At 51.9% G+C, this 16559-nt stretch overlaps 1 protein-coding gene across 1 annotated transcript; it reads right to left on the bottom strand.

Moving 5' to 3' along the window:
• Nucleotides 1-1450: 1450 nt before the first annotated feature.
• DNAAF2 (dynein axonemal assembly factor 2) lies at nucleotides 1451-15792 on the bottom strand. Its single transcript, XM_054515283.1, has 3 exons — nucleotides 13450-15792; nucleotides 4112-4258; nucleotides 1451-2049 (listed from the first exon to the last, which is right to left on the bottom strand). The coding sequence occupies exons 1-3, from the start codon at nucleotides 15700-15702 to the stop codon at nucleotides 1570-1572; spliced, it is 2880 nt and encodes a 959-aa protein (XP_054371258.1). The 5' UTR covers nucleotides 15703-15792; the 3' UTR covers nucleotides 1451-1569.
• Between the last annotated feature and the right edge of the window lie 767 nt (nucleotides 15793-16559).

Raw genomic sequence — 16559 nt, 5'->3', positions numbered from 1 at the left:
TCTTCTTTAATCCCGAGGGCTGGACCTGTGCCATCACTCCTTCCAGCAGTGTGCATTTAACTTCATTACATTTTTAATGATACTCATTAATTGAGGCAGAAAAGGGTAGCAAATTGGTGGCACAACACCTCTTTTGTTTGGATTTTTTTTTTTTTTTAAAAAGTTGTTTCAAATTAGCTGTGTGAAAACTGCTGCAGTGTGGTGGGAGCGGGGGCCACGGAGCCATCTGTGAATGCTCCAGCAGCTTCAGTGCCACTCCTCTGTGAACTCAGCTGTGGCAGAGGCACCTCAGCAGCTTTTGTAGAACACAGAAATATGTCAGAGAAAGAAAATGCTGCTTTTTTTCTTTTTCCAGGGGTTATTTAACCACAGTTTTGCAAGGTAACTGCTCCGTGTTCTGTTCCACTGGGTTGGGGCTGGTGCTGGAGCCTCACCCTCGGAGACCTCTCCCAAAAAGCTGAGGGGGTTAAGCTGAGCCCAGCAAAGCTCCAGCAGGATGTGCCACCAGGGAGGGCAGGGCAGGTGTTCTGGGCAGCTGTGGCTCCTGCTGAACTCTGAAACCACACACACAAACTGGAATGTGACAGCAGTGCCAGAGCAGCCCTGAAACGAGGCAAAATTAACTCTCCTCTAAAGCACCTCTCAAACTAAAACAGAAGTTGGTTCAGCAGCAGTGAGAAAGGGGAACAGGAAGTTTATTATTAGATGTGTTCTCCTGGTTATTCTGCTTTAGGGAGGTGAGAAATGCTGACACTCGAGGGAAACTGAGAAAAATAAATCTAAATCTGGCTAAAGAGAATCCATTTCACCAGTTGTAAATACTTCAGAGCAGACATGCACCCAGAGGATGTTCTTGTGCAATGGAATTTGTTCAGCTGGGGGATATCTGGGTGCTGCAGATCTGAAGCACAGCACTAGGATGGAATACAGGGTATAAATATTGATTATTTCTAGGAGACTAATTAGAACTTCTCTGGGTAATTAGAAATTTCATTTGATTGCTAAGAATCACTGTGAGTCTAATCCTGCAGTTATCACAAAATGAAAGGTTTGGAAAATGATGACTACTGCTCAATTCCCCAGGGAGCCATTAGACTGAGGATATATACAAATAATCCCTGAAACGTGGGAAGAGAATAAAAAATTTATGTAAACAATAAAGATACATTTTTTTTTTCCAGGAGCTCAGAGCCACCTCCAACTGCAACTCTTCTTACAAGTAAAATTATTGCAACAAATTGGGGAATTGATAAACTGTTAACCACGGAAAGTTTTGATGTTGCACCAGTTTCAGTGGGAACCCATGGCCTCCATGCCACCCACCAGCACATGGAAGTCAGAACAAGCATCAAACAAGAGAAGGAAACTCTAAAACAATGAAATCAATCCAGCTGGTAGAGCAGGGAGCTGTGGAACTGCACGGGGCAGTGCGTGCGGTGATGGCGCAGGATGCGCTCGCTGCCGTCCTCGGGGTTCACCTCCCTCAGGATGGGGCACCCTGCCCCCTGCCCATCCCCATGGAAGTCAGAACAAGCATCAAACAAGGAAGGAAACTCTAAAACAATGAAATCAATCCAGCTGGTAGAGCAGGGAGCTGTGGAAGTGCACGGGGCAGTGCGTGCGGTGATGGCGCAGGATGCGCTCGCTGCCGTCCTGGGGGTTCACCTCCCGCAGGATGGGGCACCCATCCCCATCCCCATCCCCATCCCCATGCCCAGCCCCGTCCCCACCCCCCTGCAGCCCTCCTGCTGCTCCCGGGGCTGTGGCTGTGCCTCCTGCTGCAGCAGCACTTTCTAAATCGGGCTCGGTTCTCTCAGATCCGCCGGCTGAGCTGGAGGCAGGAGGTTCAGGCTGCAAACAATGGGGTGAAGCACAGCCGGCTGCTGTTCCCATTGTTCCCGCTCTGGGAGCCGGGCTGGCTCCTGCAGCACCTCCCTCGGCTGCAGGACACTTTGTTTCTGCCTTTGTTTCGGGGTGGTTGCTGTCGGTCTGTCCAGCAAGGGCTCCCCCCGAGCTGCCAAGAGTTCCTCGTCCATCACGTTCCTGTGGCTGTCAAGGAAATAAATGAATTATTTCATAGCTGGAACAAACTGTGCACACAAAGACAGCAGAGGTTTGTTTGTCCAGCAGCTCAGCTCCACTGGGATAGTGGAAGGTGTCCCTTTGGAAGCAGATGATCCTTAAGGTTCCAAACCAGGCTGTGATTCCGTGATTCTCCTTGCAGGGTGGGTGCTGAGGTTTTCCTGCCCTTGTCTGGTGTGTGGGAATGAGGGGCAGGGAGCCCCTTCTGCTTCCCCAGGGTTTCCTGCTTTCCTTTTCAGCAGCAGCCACTCCCCACACCCAGCCTGATCCCAAATCCCCAAATCCCCAAATCCCAGAGGCCACAGAATCAGCCAGGGGATCTCAGCTCTTGCTGCAAGGTTGGAGCTTTGCAATTAGGGAAATTCCTGGCCTGTGGGGCTAATCTGGGAATTGCAGTTTGCCTCGGGAGAGCAGGAGCTGGGAGAGGTGCTGTCCAACCATTTCACCATTACTGGGAGTTTTGGCAAAAATCTGCTGGTAATTCACAGGTCCCTGTCAGGGGAGAGTCAGGATCAGGCAGGATCCACCCAAGAGCAGCTGGTTCATGGATCCAGGGACAGAGCCTCTTTCTAGCACCCCCAAAGCACAGGAAACCTGGGAAACACCAGTGAGTCCTTCCCAAACTGGGCAGTTGTCCCACAGGAACATGATCATGAGCTGGAAGGGACCCCCAGGAATCTCCAGCTCTGTGCTGCAGTTTGTATCAATGGGATGGGACTGCTGGGATGTGGGGTTTGAGTTTTATTGTGCTATTAGTCTTATGATATGGTTGAGATAATTGAAAGATGGTAATAGTTTATATCTTGTTAGTAGTGAAGATTTTTCTGTCACAGAACATTTTAAAAACTTTCTAGCCAATAGCATATTAAACATATTTTTCTACAATCTTAAAATCTATCTTAACCAAATCTAAAACTCAAACTATTACTTCATATCCTTACTTACTACACTATTATAACTTTTCTACTTTCCAACTTTACAACTAACTCTAAATTTCTACTCTTTCTATTTTTAAAGCCTAAAAACCTCCTCACCTTTACTGTACTTCCCACAAACTCAGCTCCTGGCCCCACACAGGAGCAGGAATGGGATCATTTAAGGTATCTCAGCTGCCCTAAGGCCCCCAAAGGGCCTCATCTGCTCCCCAACATTCAGAATTTCATTTTTTTGTGTCCAGCCCAGAGCAGCTGTGAAAGCTGAGCTGGATCCAGTATCTTTGGGAAGCTGCTCGTGCTCCAGCCCAGTTCCAGAGGTCATGTTCTTCCTCTGAACTTGGCTCCCAGTAACGCAGCTACACATTAACCCCAGCTGAGCCCCCAGTCCAGGCCCGCAGCAGGGACCTGCTTCTTCCTGCCTCTTATCTTCCCTTTAGGAAGAGTTTTATCTGAATTTTGGATGCAGCGCCTACCCAGGAATCCCAGTGAACGTGGGGGGGTTTATCTCACACTTTCCTCCTCACAAAATGAACATTTTGATTTCTTCATCTGCCCATCTATTTTGCCAAGGGAGGATGATTTAATCCCGTGGCAGATCCCAGAAACAGCCTGGCTTGTTCTAGGCAGAGGAAGGAGAGCCTGAATGAGGCCTCAGACTACAAGGATTGAATTTGAGACCAGTGTTTAAGATTAATAGCCTCATGTTTAATTATCTACACAACAGGAACCCACCAAGTATTCCAATACATGGACTGAATAAAGATGAGGCAGGATTCTTCCCAGACAAAACCCTCCAGGATTTCTCTACCTGTACAAGGCTGAGTGGGTGAGCTATCACTGCAAGGAAAAATCACTTTTTAAATGTCTGGAGCACAGTTCTGCACCTTCCAAATGAAACAGAGGAGGTTTCAATCCTTGGGTGACGTGAAATGGCACGAACACAAGTTTTACTTCTGAAAACTGACATTTACACTTGCAAATAACCCCAGTCCTGGGCTTCCCCAGGACAAAACAGGAACAAAGCTGTTTCAGTGGGATTTGATAGGATCTTTCAGAAGAACATAAATCAGCCTGGGCTGCTCCTGGGTCCTTACCTCCACCCTGATTTGAATTCTGTCCTCAGTAACATCCAGCACTTCAATTAATGGCTGCCTTTCCAGGGCTGATTGGGAGCAAGGGGAAGGGCACAAAGCAGCGCCTAGAAATCCATCAACGTTCTCCTCACTGACAAACAACCTCTCCTAAAGAAAAAGAGAGAAAACAGCAGGTTATGTTCTTTTTGTGCCACACTTCAGGGGTGCTGGGGCTAAAAACTCCCTGCAAAGAAAGCCAGGACAGCAATTCCCAAGCTTCACAGCACACTCAAGCCTTGACGGAGAAATTCTAAGCCAGACATTCAAAGAATGAGGTGAAATGAATTCAAACCAGTGCTTAGCTAATTTTGAAAGTACAAATCTGCATGGTATCAAATATAAAGGAAATATTTCTCTCTCTGGATGGGTGACTAATACAGAGATGCAGACTCTCTCTGGAAAATGATTTGTTGTCCCAGCCTCGTTCCACCTTCCCCACCTGTGTGAGCAGCAGGAAGGTGTCAGACTGCTGTGGGTTCGTCTCCTGGCTGCCTGCAGGAGAACACAAACACCTCCTTGGAGAGGCACTGCGGGATCCTCGCTCCAAGATCAGATCTGGAGCACTCAGGGCTGGATCCATTTCACACCCAGCCACTGAGGCTGCTCTGATCTCCGTGCAGACAAGCCAGTTGGAAAAACAAACAAAACCAAAGCAAGAAAAGGAGAGGTATCCACAGGCAGAGACACAGCCTGGGGTGTGTTTCCAGGCTGTTCATAAATAACCTCAAACGTGTTGCTACGGGTTCAGAGATTTACATCAGTTACAGGTAATTAAAGGTCCTCAAATATATCCTGGAGGGGCTGTTTGATAGCAACTGCAGAGCCTTCCCTGTCCTTGTGTTATTCACACATCATCTGTGCAGGCTGAGGGGAAGGACAGACAAAATCCAAACGGTCTGACCTAGAGGAGCAGCTTAGGTTCTGGGAATTACCTTCCTTATTTAATTGGAAATAACAGGGACAAGTTGCAAACCTTCCGCATTAAGTCACACTTTTAAATTTCTCGGTCCAGTTCAACCTTCCTGTCAATCCAATGAAAGTTAAATTCAATTATCGCTGACATCTTGCAGACCAAGAAGCAAAAAGGCAATTCTGCACATTTTTGGCCCCCTGTGGATGGAGCCTTATGCACAGCCAGATGTCACATTGTGTCTGAGGTACAAAATTTCACTGTCATCTTGAAAAAAAAAAAAAAAACCAAACAAGGATTGGAAAAATCAGCCAGAGTCCTATTTTTTCCACTAGTTAAATTAGAAATCACAATATGGAAAGTCATAACACACGAACTGTTGGTTTTCCAAGGCAGAGGATTGGATTCATTTTCTATCCAGCAAGATTACAATCCAGGCAAGGAGCCAGCACTGGATGCTGGGATGGTTTGGGGAGAGATTAAAGTGCAGCAGAGCTGCCCTGACTGAAAACCCTCTCAGAACATCCCTGCTTCTTGCATTTCTGCATGCAAAGCCTGAAAATTCTTATTCCCTGGTGCTGCATCCTCTGCTGCCTGCCAGAGAGGGATCAGCCAGAGCTCCAGGCTGTGGGAAAGCTCTGCAGAGTCCAGGGGAAGGTGTCAGAGCAAGGCAGGGGCTGCAGACACAAAATCTGTGCAGCACAGAACTCCCACAGGCTCCTGAACGCCAGCCCTGGGCAGCTCAGGAGGAGAATTCCCAGCTCTGCCCTGGACTCTTGGCCCACAGAGCCCAGCTCAGCCTCCTGGAGGAGATTTGGGATTTTGGTGCCTGCACTCCCAAGGAGAGCAAAGCACAACCCTCCTCAGAAAGAGGAGAAAAATCAAATTTTTCTCCCAGCAGAAAAATGGAAGCCAGGGAATCACAGCACAGTTTGGTTGCAGGGAACCTCACAGCTCATCTCATTCCTACCCCTGCCATGGGATGGATTTCAGGACCTTTAATTACCTTCCACTAGACCAGGTTGCACCAAGTCCCATCCTGCTTTTCCTCCATAAAAATAGGGAAAATAATCTCTTTTCCCTCTGAGTCTGCCTCTGGCACCCGTGGCTGTGTGAGGGACACCCTCTCCTCCCCAGAGCAATCAGGACTTTGCAATTTGGATACAAATGCCCTGAATCTTTCTGGAGAAATTCTTCCTGATTAAAAGCAAAAGAATTTGTTTTCTTCACAGAAAATACAGTTAAAAAAGAAGACCTGAATGGGAGGTCTATTATCAGGAAAGGTTCCACTACTCCAGAGGGTGCTGGCACTGCCCAGGCTCCCCAGGGAATGGGCACAGCCCCAGAGCTGCAGGAGCTGCCAGGGATGCCCAGGGTGGGAGTGTTGGGGGTCTGGGCAGGGCCAGGGGCTGCCCTGGATGATCCCTGTGATTCCATAATGATTTCATAATTCTGTGATTCATCAGTGCTTCAAAGGAGGGTAAAAAGGAACCCCTTGTGCTGTCGCTCCATTAATTCTGACTCACTGCACAAACCAATCTTACCAAGTTTCAGCCCAGCCCAGCACTGAATTCCCAGAAGTCTTTACCATTTCATCCCATCCCTACCCCATGGCCTGCCATAAATCATGGCCCTGGGGTGTGTTTGTTGTCAGGAAGGTGATTCTCATTAGCCTGCTCCACCAGGCACTGGAACTCAGACTTTGCATTCACGGGGAGCACTCACCGAGCCATTTATATTACTGCAGATGTTATCAGAGCACAGACCTTGGAAAAAAATGATCCAGGAATTTATTCTAAAGCCTGCTCTGCCTTCCAAGCCAGAGCAAACAGAGGACAACCATCTGCAGCTGATTTCAATGACCCTGTAAAATAATTCTTCAATTTAAGCCGTTTATTTTCTGGTATTTATGATGCTCTCTTAGCAACTTCGAATTTAATTTGTTTTTCCCTGCACACACTGTCATCTGCTGTTTGGTACACATTCATTCTTCCCTGTGACTAAACTGAGACCAAATTAACATAAACCTTAGCAGGGATGACTTTGGTTTCTGGAACATTCATCATTCAAACCCGTCCCTGTGTCTCCCAGCACCGGGAGCTCCCCTCCCGGCTGCCCCCAGCTCTCAGATGGGCTCATTCTGCTTTCATTTCTCACACTGAAGACACTTTCCATCCAGAGTTACCTCCCACGCAGCCTGCAAGTTTGAAAAGCAGGACAGATTTCAAGCTTAAATTATTTTGGTGGTTCCTGTAATGAGTGGATCAGGGAATCTCAGAATGGCTTGGCTTGGGAGGGGATTTAAATCCCATAGAATTCCAACCCTTCCACTGTCCCAGGCTGCTCCAAACCCCATCCAAGCTGGCTTTGGGCACTTCCAGGGATGGGGCAACCACAACCTCTCTCATCCAAACCCAACAACTGATGGGAAAGGACCTGGATTTCCTGACCTCTGCATTTGTGGGATCCCAGCACAAAGCAGCTCTGAGAGCTGAGAATTTGAAAGTACCCGGAGTGAAATGAAAACTTTTCTGAGGTGCTCATGACTGCAAAGATGAAACAGCTCCAAAGAAGCTTTGATGAGCTTCATCAGCAGGTTAATAATGTTTCCTGACATAACTGTTTTGTGTAGTCATGGTATTCCCAAAATGCAGCTACCAATTAAAGACTATTCAGAAATTAGTTTGTTTTATAGCAGAAGCAAACTAATTATGGTCCTTAATGTAGCTTGGGAAAGGGATTACTTTGAAAAATGTGAAATAATAAGTTTGTTGTGTTCTCCTTCTTTGTCCTTCTCTGACCTCCCAAAAAAACTTGCCAAGAGTCTTGAAATGCTGAGCACAGAATTAACTGAACCAAAAATAAACTGTTGGAGGATTACATTCAACAGCCCCAGTTTCCAGCAGCATCTTCTTAGAAGTAACCCCTGACTATTACAATAAGTCTTTATAGTAGCTTGGAAATGGAAAATTATAACTCCAAATAGCTTGGAAATGAGAGCAAAGCAGCTCTCCAGGATGGATTTCTCCATGAAAGGTGGGAAAGGTTTAAAACATCCATGTCTGACACGTCCCAACACAGCTCTCAAGGCTTCGTGCTTGGCTGACTCTCCAACCAAGGAACACTTTCACCCACAAGAGCCCAAATTCTGAGCACAGCAGGAACAAAAGGACAGCCCAGCATGGCCCAAGGGGACATTTCCAGCCCTTGGGGGCACATCCAGCCCTTGGGGGCACTTCCAGCCCTTGGCCCTTTCCACATGGGCCCAGTGCCAGGAGCAACAGAACTCTGGCACCTCCAGCCCCACACAGGTGATGTTGGGAAATGTAGATGGGATTTTGGGAATTGGGAATTCCTGGCTGGGAGGGTGGGCAGGCCCTGGCACAGGTGCCCAGAGCAGCTGGGGCTGCCCCTGGATCCCTGGCAGTGCCCAGGGCCAGGCTGGATCAGCCCAGATCACCTGACCAGGCCTCAGCCTCCTCTAGGGGCACTTGTCCCAGAATCCCAGAATGGTTTGGATGGGAAGGGAACTTAAATCCCACCCAGTGCCACCTCTGGGACACCTCCCACTGTCCCAGGGTGCCCCAGTGTCCAGCCTGGCCTTGGGCACTGCCAGGGATCCAGGGGCAGCCACAGCTGCTCTGGCAATTCCAGCCCAGCCAGGAATTCCCAATTCCCAATCTCCCACCCATCCCTGCCCTCCGGCACTGGGAGCCATTCCCTGTGTCCTGTCCCTCCATCCCTTGTCCCCAGTCCCTCTCCAGCTCTCCTGGAGCCCCTTCAGGCCCTGCCAGGGGCTCTGAGCTCTGCCTGGAGCCTTCTCCTCTCCAGGGGAACATTCCCAGCTCTCCCAGCCTGGCTCCAGCCTTGGAGCAGCTCTGTGGCCTCTCTGGACTTGCTCCAACAGCTCCACTTTTTTTTTTTACCAGCTGCTTTCTGAAGGAAAAAGCACCAGGAGCCTCCAAAGGGTCTCCTTCCCAAGGCACTGGTGGCTGTGCCCAGCAGAAAAATCACATCCCTGTAGAACACCCTGCATGGAGGCCTCAACACTCCCAGAAAAGTTAAACAAAACTTCCCTATCTCTGAGCAATTCCCATTTGGATCCCTCACACACAGCCTAACTCAGACCCAGCTCCAACCATGAACTCCTCAGGAATGTTCAATATAATCTTTTTCAGCCTGTAAATGTGAAAAAAAAAAATGCATAGGAAAGCAGAGGAAATATTTCCTCTGTTTTCCTCTGCTCCCTGCTGCTCTCTGGAGCCCCGGGGGGGGTTTGTGTGAGTTAAATCTGAATATTCTCCACAAGATCTGAAGGGGGCTTTTAGGAAAGGGATGGGCTGGCTGCAATTCCCTGCCCAGCACGGGGGGGAATGGCCAGAGGAATGAGCACACATCCTCTGAACAAACCCACTGCAGGCCCCTGAGAAGGGCAGGAAGGGTGGGGATCAGCCCAAACGGGAATTCCTGCACGAACCAGGCTTTTTCTAATCCCATGAAAACGAGCAGACACGACCCCAAAACTGCAGAATTCACTCCCTGCCAGTTGTGTTTCACATGCTCCAAGAAGTGAGCCCCCAAGTCTGAGCAGCTCAATACACCCCCAGAAAACTGCTTTTTATTTCTGTTAGGAATGGAGCATTTAACCCCAGCAGGCCAAACACTCCCAGACATTCCAAGTGCTTTCCAAAGGCACAATTTCCATAATTGCCCAGCTCCAGCACTACCATAAACCAGGACACACTGGGACGTGTTCTCAGAATCCCTGCCTGGCAGGCTTACAAATTGTATTCATGGTTATTTAACTCCCAACCCTTCTCCTTCGTCATTTTCTCCCCAGGCTGTGTTGTCTGGAAATGAAAGGGAAATTCTCTGATGCAGGAGTTTCCCAGGCCTGAATTCCCAGGATTTAAGCACAAGGTGTAGAAGGTTATGGAGGGTGAACTGCAATGAAGAGCAATGGGGAGAGCACAGCCCATGGCTGGAATTTTGAGGCAAAAAGCAGGGATTTTGGGAGTGGGGAAATCAGGCAGCTTCCTCAGGTTAGGAAATTATTCCCTGGAAAAAATGGGCCTGAAGAAGGATCAGCACTGTGGTCTCTGCTGCAGTGACTGAGCAGCAGGGCAGTGACAAAAGGTGGCTTTTAGACCCCTGAAATGTGTGACCCTACGCTCACAACGCTCACAGTTATGGAATCTTTCTTCTTTAGAGGATTTCTGGTCACCATAACCAGTCATGGAACCAAGAGGATGGAAAAGATCTCCGAGATCATCAAGTCCAGCTTTAGCCTGGACATTCTGCTTTGGCCAAGGAGGCCAAACTGCTCACAGTGAAGGTCCAGGGAGGAGCAGGGCACTGTAGAGATTTCCTGGAAAGAGGCACTTGCTGGGGTGGGAATTCCAAGTGCTCAGCATCCCTGGAAACTGAGCTCTAAATAGATCCCTCTTCCAGCACAGGGATTCAGCCACTGCTGACTGCAAAAGGAAAAGCAGCTCCTCAAGTTCTGTTTCAAGCATGGTGCTCTAAGGATGAGCCCAACTCATTCTTCTACCAGCACGTGGATCAGACCAGATTCCAGGGAGGAACTGGAATTTAATGGGAATGATCTGGGCAGGCACTAAAAAGCCATCATGGCATGGAAGAGCAGCCTCTGAACTAAGCCAGGGAGGGATCTGCTCCATGGAACAGCACAGCAACCCCCAGCCTCCACCAACCTCCCAAAATGGAGCAGAGCAGGAATTCCAGAGCTGTTAAAAACATTGGACAGGACTTGGAGCAACCTGGGACAGGGAAAGGAGTCCCTGCCTGTGGAAATGGTTGAGCTTTAAGATCCCTCCCAACCCAAACCACTCCATGATTCACTTTTGCCAGGCACCATCCTCTGGAGAGAGGAGATGGCCAACAAGCAGATTGGGAGGTGCAGGATAAGATTTCTGGATCCAGGATAAAATTCCCGCTCCAGAATGAAATTCCCACTCCAGGATAAGATTCCAGATCCAGGATAAAATTCCTGCTCCAGGATGAAATTCCTGCTCCAGGATGAAATTCCTGCTCCAGGATAAAATTTCTGGATCCAGGATAAAATTCCTGCTCCAGGATGAAATTCCTGTTCCAGGATGAAATTCCTGCTCCAGGACAAGATTCCTGCTCCAGGATAAAATTTGTGCTCCAGAATGAAATTCCTGCTCCAGGATAAAATTCCTGGATCCAGAATGATTCCTGGTCTAGGATAAAATTCCTGCTCCAGGATAATATTTCTGCTCTAGGATAAAATTCCTGCTCCAGGATGAAATTCCTGCTCCAGGATAAGATTCCTGCTCCAGGATGAAATTCCTGCCCCAGGATAAGATTCCTGCTGGCCTCAGCCCCAAAGCTCCTTCAGGCCCTGGCACTGCTCTGCACTCTGCAGTGACTGATGTGACTCCTTACAGGTCTCAGTGCAAGAACCACAGCTCTGATTTATAGAATGAGACTCGAGGCAGGAAAACCCCCAAGGTGGCACCAGACAAATTGAAGGAATCAACTTAAGTAGAAGAAAAGCGACCAGGAACAAATGGTTAATGGCCAGAAGGCAGCAAGTAATAGTGGCTCTAATTAAATATTCATTTTTCTCCCTTCACTCTGAGCAGCTCTCAGGCACTTTGGGGAAATAGCACAGATTTAAAAAGAAAAGCAAACAGGACAAATTGCTTCAGTTTATTTCTCCTGCTTCAGTTTGCAGGCCCAGTGTCCAACAGGACTGGAGGCCAGGAGAATCTCTTGGAGTCTGCTGTGAATGAATGGCCAGGAAGCTGATGACTAATGCCCAACCTCTTTCTCCTACTCCACCCAAAACATTTTGCAATATATAATAAAATCAGCACATTCAAGGGGTTTTTGTAACTCACAAAGCCAAAAATCTCATTACTGGGTGGCCTTTTAAAACCTTTCAATCACAAAATGTTCCTCCAACTGCAATAACAAATCCATATCCCAAACTTGCAGCCTCCACCATGCTCACCACTAACCCATGTTCTCAAGTGCCACATCCACAGGTTTTCTGAGCATTCCCAGGGATGGGGACTCCACCAGTGCCCTGGGCAGCCTCAGGACCTGCACAGAAACCAGGCAGGAGTTTACACAGTGGCTTTTCTGACGTGGCAGCAGCAGGCAGTGCCAGATCACAGCAGTGAACAGCAGCACTGAGTGTTCTGTGGCCCCACTTGCACAGACTTGCAGGCTCCTGCTCCGGTAAAAGCAAAGGAAATGCTCTGCAAACAGCTCAGCGTGGGTGGCTCTCCATAAATTCATCATCTTTGATACTTTCCCCGAAATGATCAGCTCCTCCTTCACAGGAATTGGTGCTGTAGAAGGTGTGTGGCTGCTAAATGGCAAAAACTCGACGTGGTTTCAGCTGCACTAACACTAATTGGATAAATATCTCTCAAAACCATGCACAAGCCATTTCTAGTTGGAGGGATGGAGCAATTAAGCTGCTCCAAGCCAAGTCCATCCCAGTGGATGTGCCTGAAGCCTGCCAGCTTCCTGGACGTGCAATCCCGCTGCACGTGATCCAGACTGCAGAGGATTTTATTGCTCTCAGCTCCAGCCAAACTCCAAATCCCATGGCTACAAGGTTGCACAAGAACTGTGCAGCTTTAATCCCTGCTCATGAGGAACTGTCTGCAAGTCTGAGCTCACAGAGGAACGTGGCTCTCCACAAAACTTCTCTGAGTGGCTCTGGACAAAGAGTGTCTCAAGGTGGGCATCCCTTTGGGGACACTGGATGCAGCCACCTCACTTCCTCCCACCACGGGAGCACCACTGCCCAACAACCCATAAAATCTGAAAATACTAAATTAGAATCACATTCAGACAGAGGTGGTGAAGATTTATCCCAGCAAAGTGGGACAGCTCATAGCTGCTGCTTGCTGTTCTTCTGCTCTGGTTGAACTAATGGGGGTTTCTGTGGCTGTAAATGGGAATTCTGTCCCAAAACACAGACACAGGGACACTCCCCCTACACTTCATGATAGTGTGTGTAAGCCTGGTGGATCATAAAGAGCTTTCTTTGTGTGAACAGGCTGCACGAGCAATTTACAGGGCTTTAAAAGCGAGCACTAAGGACATAGAGGACAGAGGCACCGTTTTCATTCATCACCAGAATTTCCCTTAGAAAAAAAGAATTGTATGGGAGGCAGAAGTCATTCCAATTCCAAGGATGAAGGTGTCAGCTCCGCGGTGTGACCTTGTACAAGACTCGCACAAATCAGGTCACGGCACTGACATCCGGGAGCAGCTCTGGGAGGAAGCAGCAGCTCCGAGCTGCTCCTCGCACCTCCGTGAGCCAGCGCTCGGCAAACAGCAGGCACACCCAGCCAGCATCGGGCAGTGACACCCCACGCGTTACCTGCAGAGCCGAGGGCTCGGGGCCGAAGCTGAAGCTGTCCCAGAGCCCGGTGCTGCCGGGGGCCTTGGCCAGCCCCACCACGGCGTTGTGGGCAGAGATGCTGACGCTGCTCTCGGGGCTCAGCAGCGCTGCGGAGGGAGGGAAGCGCAGGAACAGGGCGAAGGCAGCGCCGTCGGTGCGGAAGCGGAGACTGTAGTGGTGGGTGCCCAAATCCCCGCGGAGGCTCTGGGGCCGAATGCCGGGCACCAGCAGGAGCAGCGTGAGGGACACCTCGTCCTGCCGGGCACGGAACGGAGGGCATGTGGCCGTCTCCATGGGAGGGCCCGCGGAGGCCGGCGGAGAGGGGTCCCCGGTGGGCATGGCTGGATCGGGGATGGCGATGGGGGAAGCGGCACCGGAGCAAGGCAGGGCCGGGGGCTCGGTGGGGGATTCTGCGGGGGGATCAGCGGCGGTGAAGGGCTCAGAGCGGGGGTCAGAGGTTGGACCAGGGGCAGGTTCAGTGGGGGCTTCAGAGGTTGGATCAGTAGCAGGTTCAGAGGTTGGATCAGTGGCTGGTTCAGAGGGTGGATCAGTAGCAGATTCAGCGGGGTGTTCAGAGTTTGGATCAGTGGCAGGTTCAGAGGTTGGATCAGTGGCTGGTTCAGAGGTTGGATCAGTGGCAGATTCAGCGGGGTGTTCAGAGTTTGGATCAGTGGCAGGTTCAGAGGTTGGATCAGTGGCTGGTTCAGCGGGGTGTTCAGAGTTTGGATCAGTGGCAGGTTCAGAGGTTGGATCAGTGGCTGGTTCAGAGGTTGGATCAGTGGCTGGTTCAGCGGGGTGTTCAGAGTTTGGATCAGTGGCAGGTTCAGAGGTTGGATCAGGGGCAGTTTCACAGGTTGGATCAGTAGCAGGTTTAGCAGGGGGTGCAGAGGTTGGATCAGGGGCAGGTTCACCCGAGGGTTCAGCGGGTGGGTCACAGAGTGGCTCTAGGGGTGGTTCAGCGAGGGGCTCGGCAGACGGAGCAGCGGGAGGATCACCAAGTGGGTCAGGATCAGCCGGGGGTTCGGTGAGCGGATCACCGGGCTCCCCGCCGCCACACGTGCCCCGGGCCGCGCCGCCAGGCCCGAGTTCCGGGGGAGGAGCCGCTCCACCGCCCGCCTCTGCCGGCCCTGCCTCCGCCTCCGCCGGCCCCTCGGCCTCCTCCAGCCGCTCCCCGGCCGGGCCCGGCGGTTCCCGCGGGCCGGGCGGCAGCACCACGGGCAGCGTGACCTGCAGCTGCCGCTGGGCCCGGTTGAAGGCGGCCCGGCCGCCGCTCTCGTTCACGTCGTAGGGGAGGCGGAGGCGCAGGCGGTAGGCGGGACACTGCGAGTCCAGCCGCAGCTCCCGCCCGCGGATCTCCAGCTCCGCCTGCTCTGCGGAGCGCAGCAGCGGCAGCTCCACCGTCACCACCAGCTCCCGGGGCACCGGGCTGGGCGCTGAGTCGCGGCTGTGCCGGTAGTCCTGCAGGTCCACGTAGGAGCGGTGCCGGATGCTCCAGCGCGGCGTGGTGGGGCCGGAGGGCGGCGGGGGCGCGGCGGGCGCGGAGCCTCGGGCGGCGGCGGCGGGCGGCGGGGCGGCGGCGGGCGGGAAGGGGAAGGGCGGCAGCGGGGACTCGCCGTCGTCGGGCGGCTTCGGGGCGCCGCCGGGCAGCGGGGAGCGGATGACGGGCGCCTGCGGGATGCCCTTGTAGGAGACTCCTCGCAGGACGGCGGCGTTGTTGCGGTCCAGCCGCACTCCGCACTGGCTCTCCACGGCCTCCAGCGCCGTGTCGCGGAGCAGGCGGCGGAAGCGGGCGCTGCGGGCGGCCAGGCGCAGCGCCGCGGGGTGGAACACCACGTCGTACAGGAGGCGGCGGCGGCCGGCGGGGCGCAGCTCCTCGCGGCCCGGGGCCAGGCTGTAGGGCAGCTCCCAGCGCTGCCCGCCGCGCTCGGCGCGGGCCCGCGGCTCCCCCATCAGAGGGTTGCTGCAGACATTGATGTAGCAGCGGCGGGAGCCCTCCTGGCTGGTCCTCAGAACAAAGCCCGGCGTCGGGTGCACGAAGCGCACCTCCACGCCGCGCTCCCGTTCCAGCGCCGCCACCTCCTCCTCGTACAGCCGCCGCTGCTCGGGGTCGGTGAGCTCGGCCGCGAACTCCGCGAACAGAGCGCGGAACTGCTCGTCGCGGAAGGCGCGCCGAAGCCGCTCCGCCTCCTCGGCGCTGAGGTCCAGGTCGTGCAGCCGCCCCGCGCTCGCCATGGCCCCGGCACGGCTCGGCTCGGCCCGGCCGGGAGCGCTGCTATGGGGACGCCGAACAAGATGGCGGGCGTTGCCGTGGTGACGGTAAACAATATGGCGGCGCCGGGGCGGCGGTTGCTATGGAGACGGCAAACAGCATGGCGGGCTGTCCCTCAGGGCCCAGGCCTCGCCGTCCCGGCCTCGCCTTTCTCTCCCTCAGCGGCTTCCAGCCAGCACCCCTGGCATCAGCAGGGCTCGTTTCCCACCGTCATCTCGTCATCCTTCTGCAAAGTGTATGTTCCTCCCCATGCCACAGCTCCGAGCTCCACTGCCATCCCCTCACAGCAGTTTTAAATCCTCAGCAGGCCCAGCTTCCCTCAGAGCCCGTATCCTGCTGAGCCTCCTCCTTCCTGCTGTGAAAAACCAGGTTCACTCTCCTGGTAAAGTTCAGAAGTTTCATACAGGACAGTAGGATACAAAAATAAAGCAAAGGTAACAGCTGTGTGCTTGGCATTCAGCCAAGAGCACTCCTATTTTGGAGAACCCTTTACTATTATACTTTTACTATAAACCTTTTCTGTTGCATCAGCCTACTGCATATTCAGCATTATGCATATTTAAACTTTTCCCCACAGTAGTTTACATGTTCTAAGAAGTGTTTAGCATCGGGTCCACCTTTTTCAGAGCATTTCTTGGCTGTGGTTTTAGTCCATTGTTATCATCACCTCAGTCTGTATTTTGGTCTATAATTTTTACAGGCAGGTGTTGATAGCAGTAGGGGTCTTCATCACACATTCACTGGGTGTTATCCCAACTAAGTAGGCAGTTCAATTATCACCAGCATAACTGTGTCAGCTGTTTCACTACCATGTCTAAGT

Source organism: Molothrus ater, chromosome 6 (assembly GCF_012460135.2).
Source record: "Molothrus ater isolate BHLD 08-10-18 breed brown headed cowbird chromosome 6, BPBGC_Mater_1.1, whole genome shotgun sequence".
Lineage (NCBI taxonomy): Eukaryota > Metazoa > Chordata > Aves > Passeriformes > Icteridae > Molothrus > Molothrus ater.
This window is presented reverse-complemented; position numbering and strand designations above follow the sequence as displayed.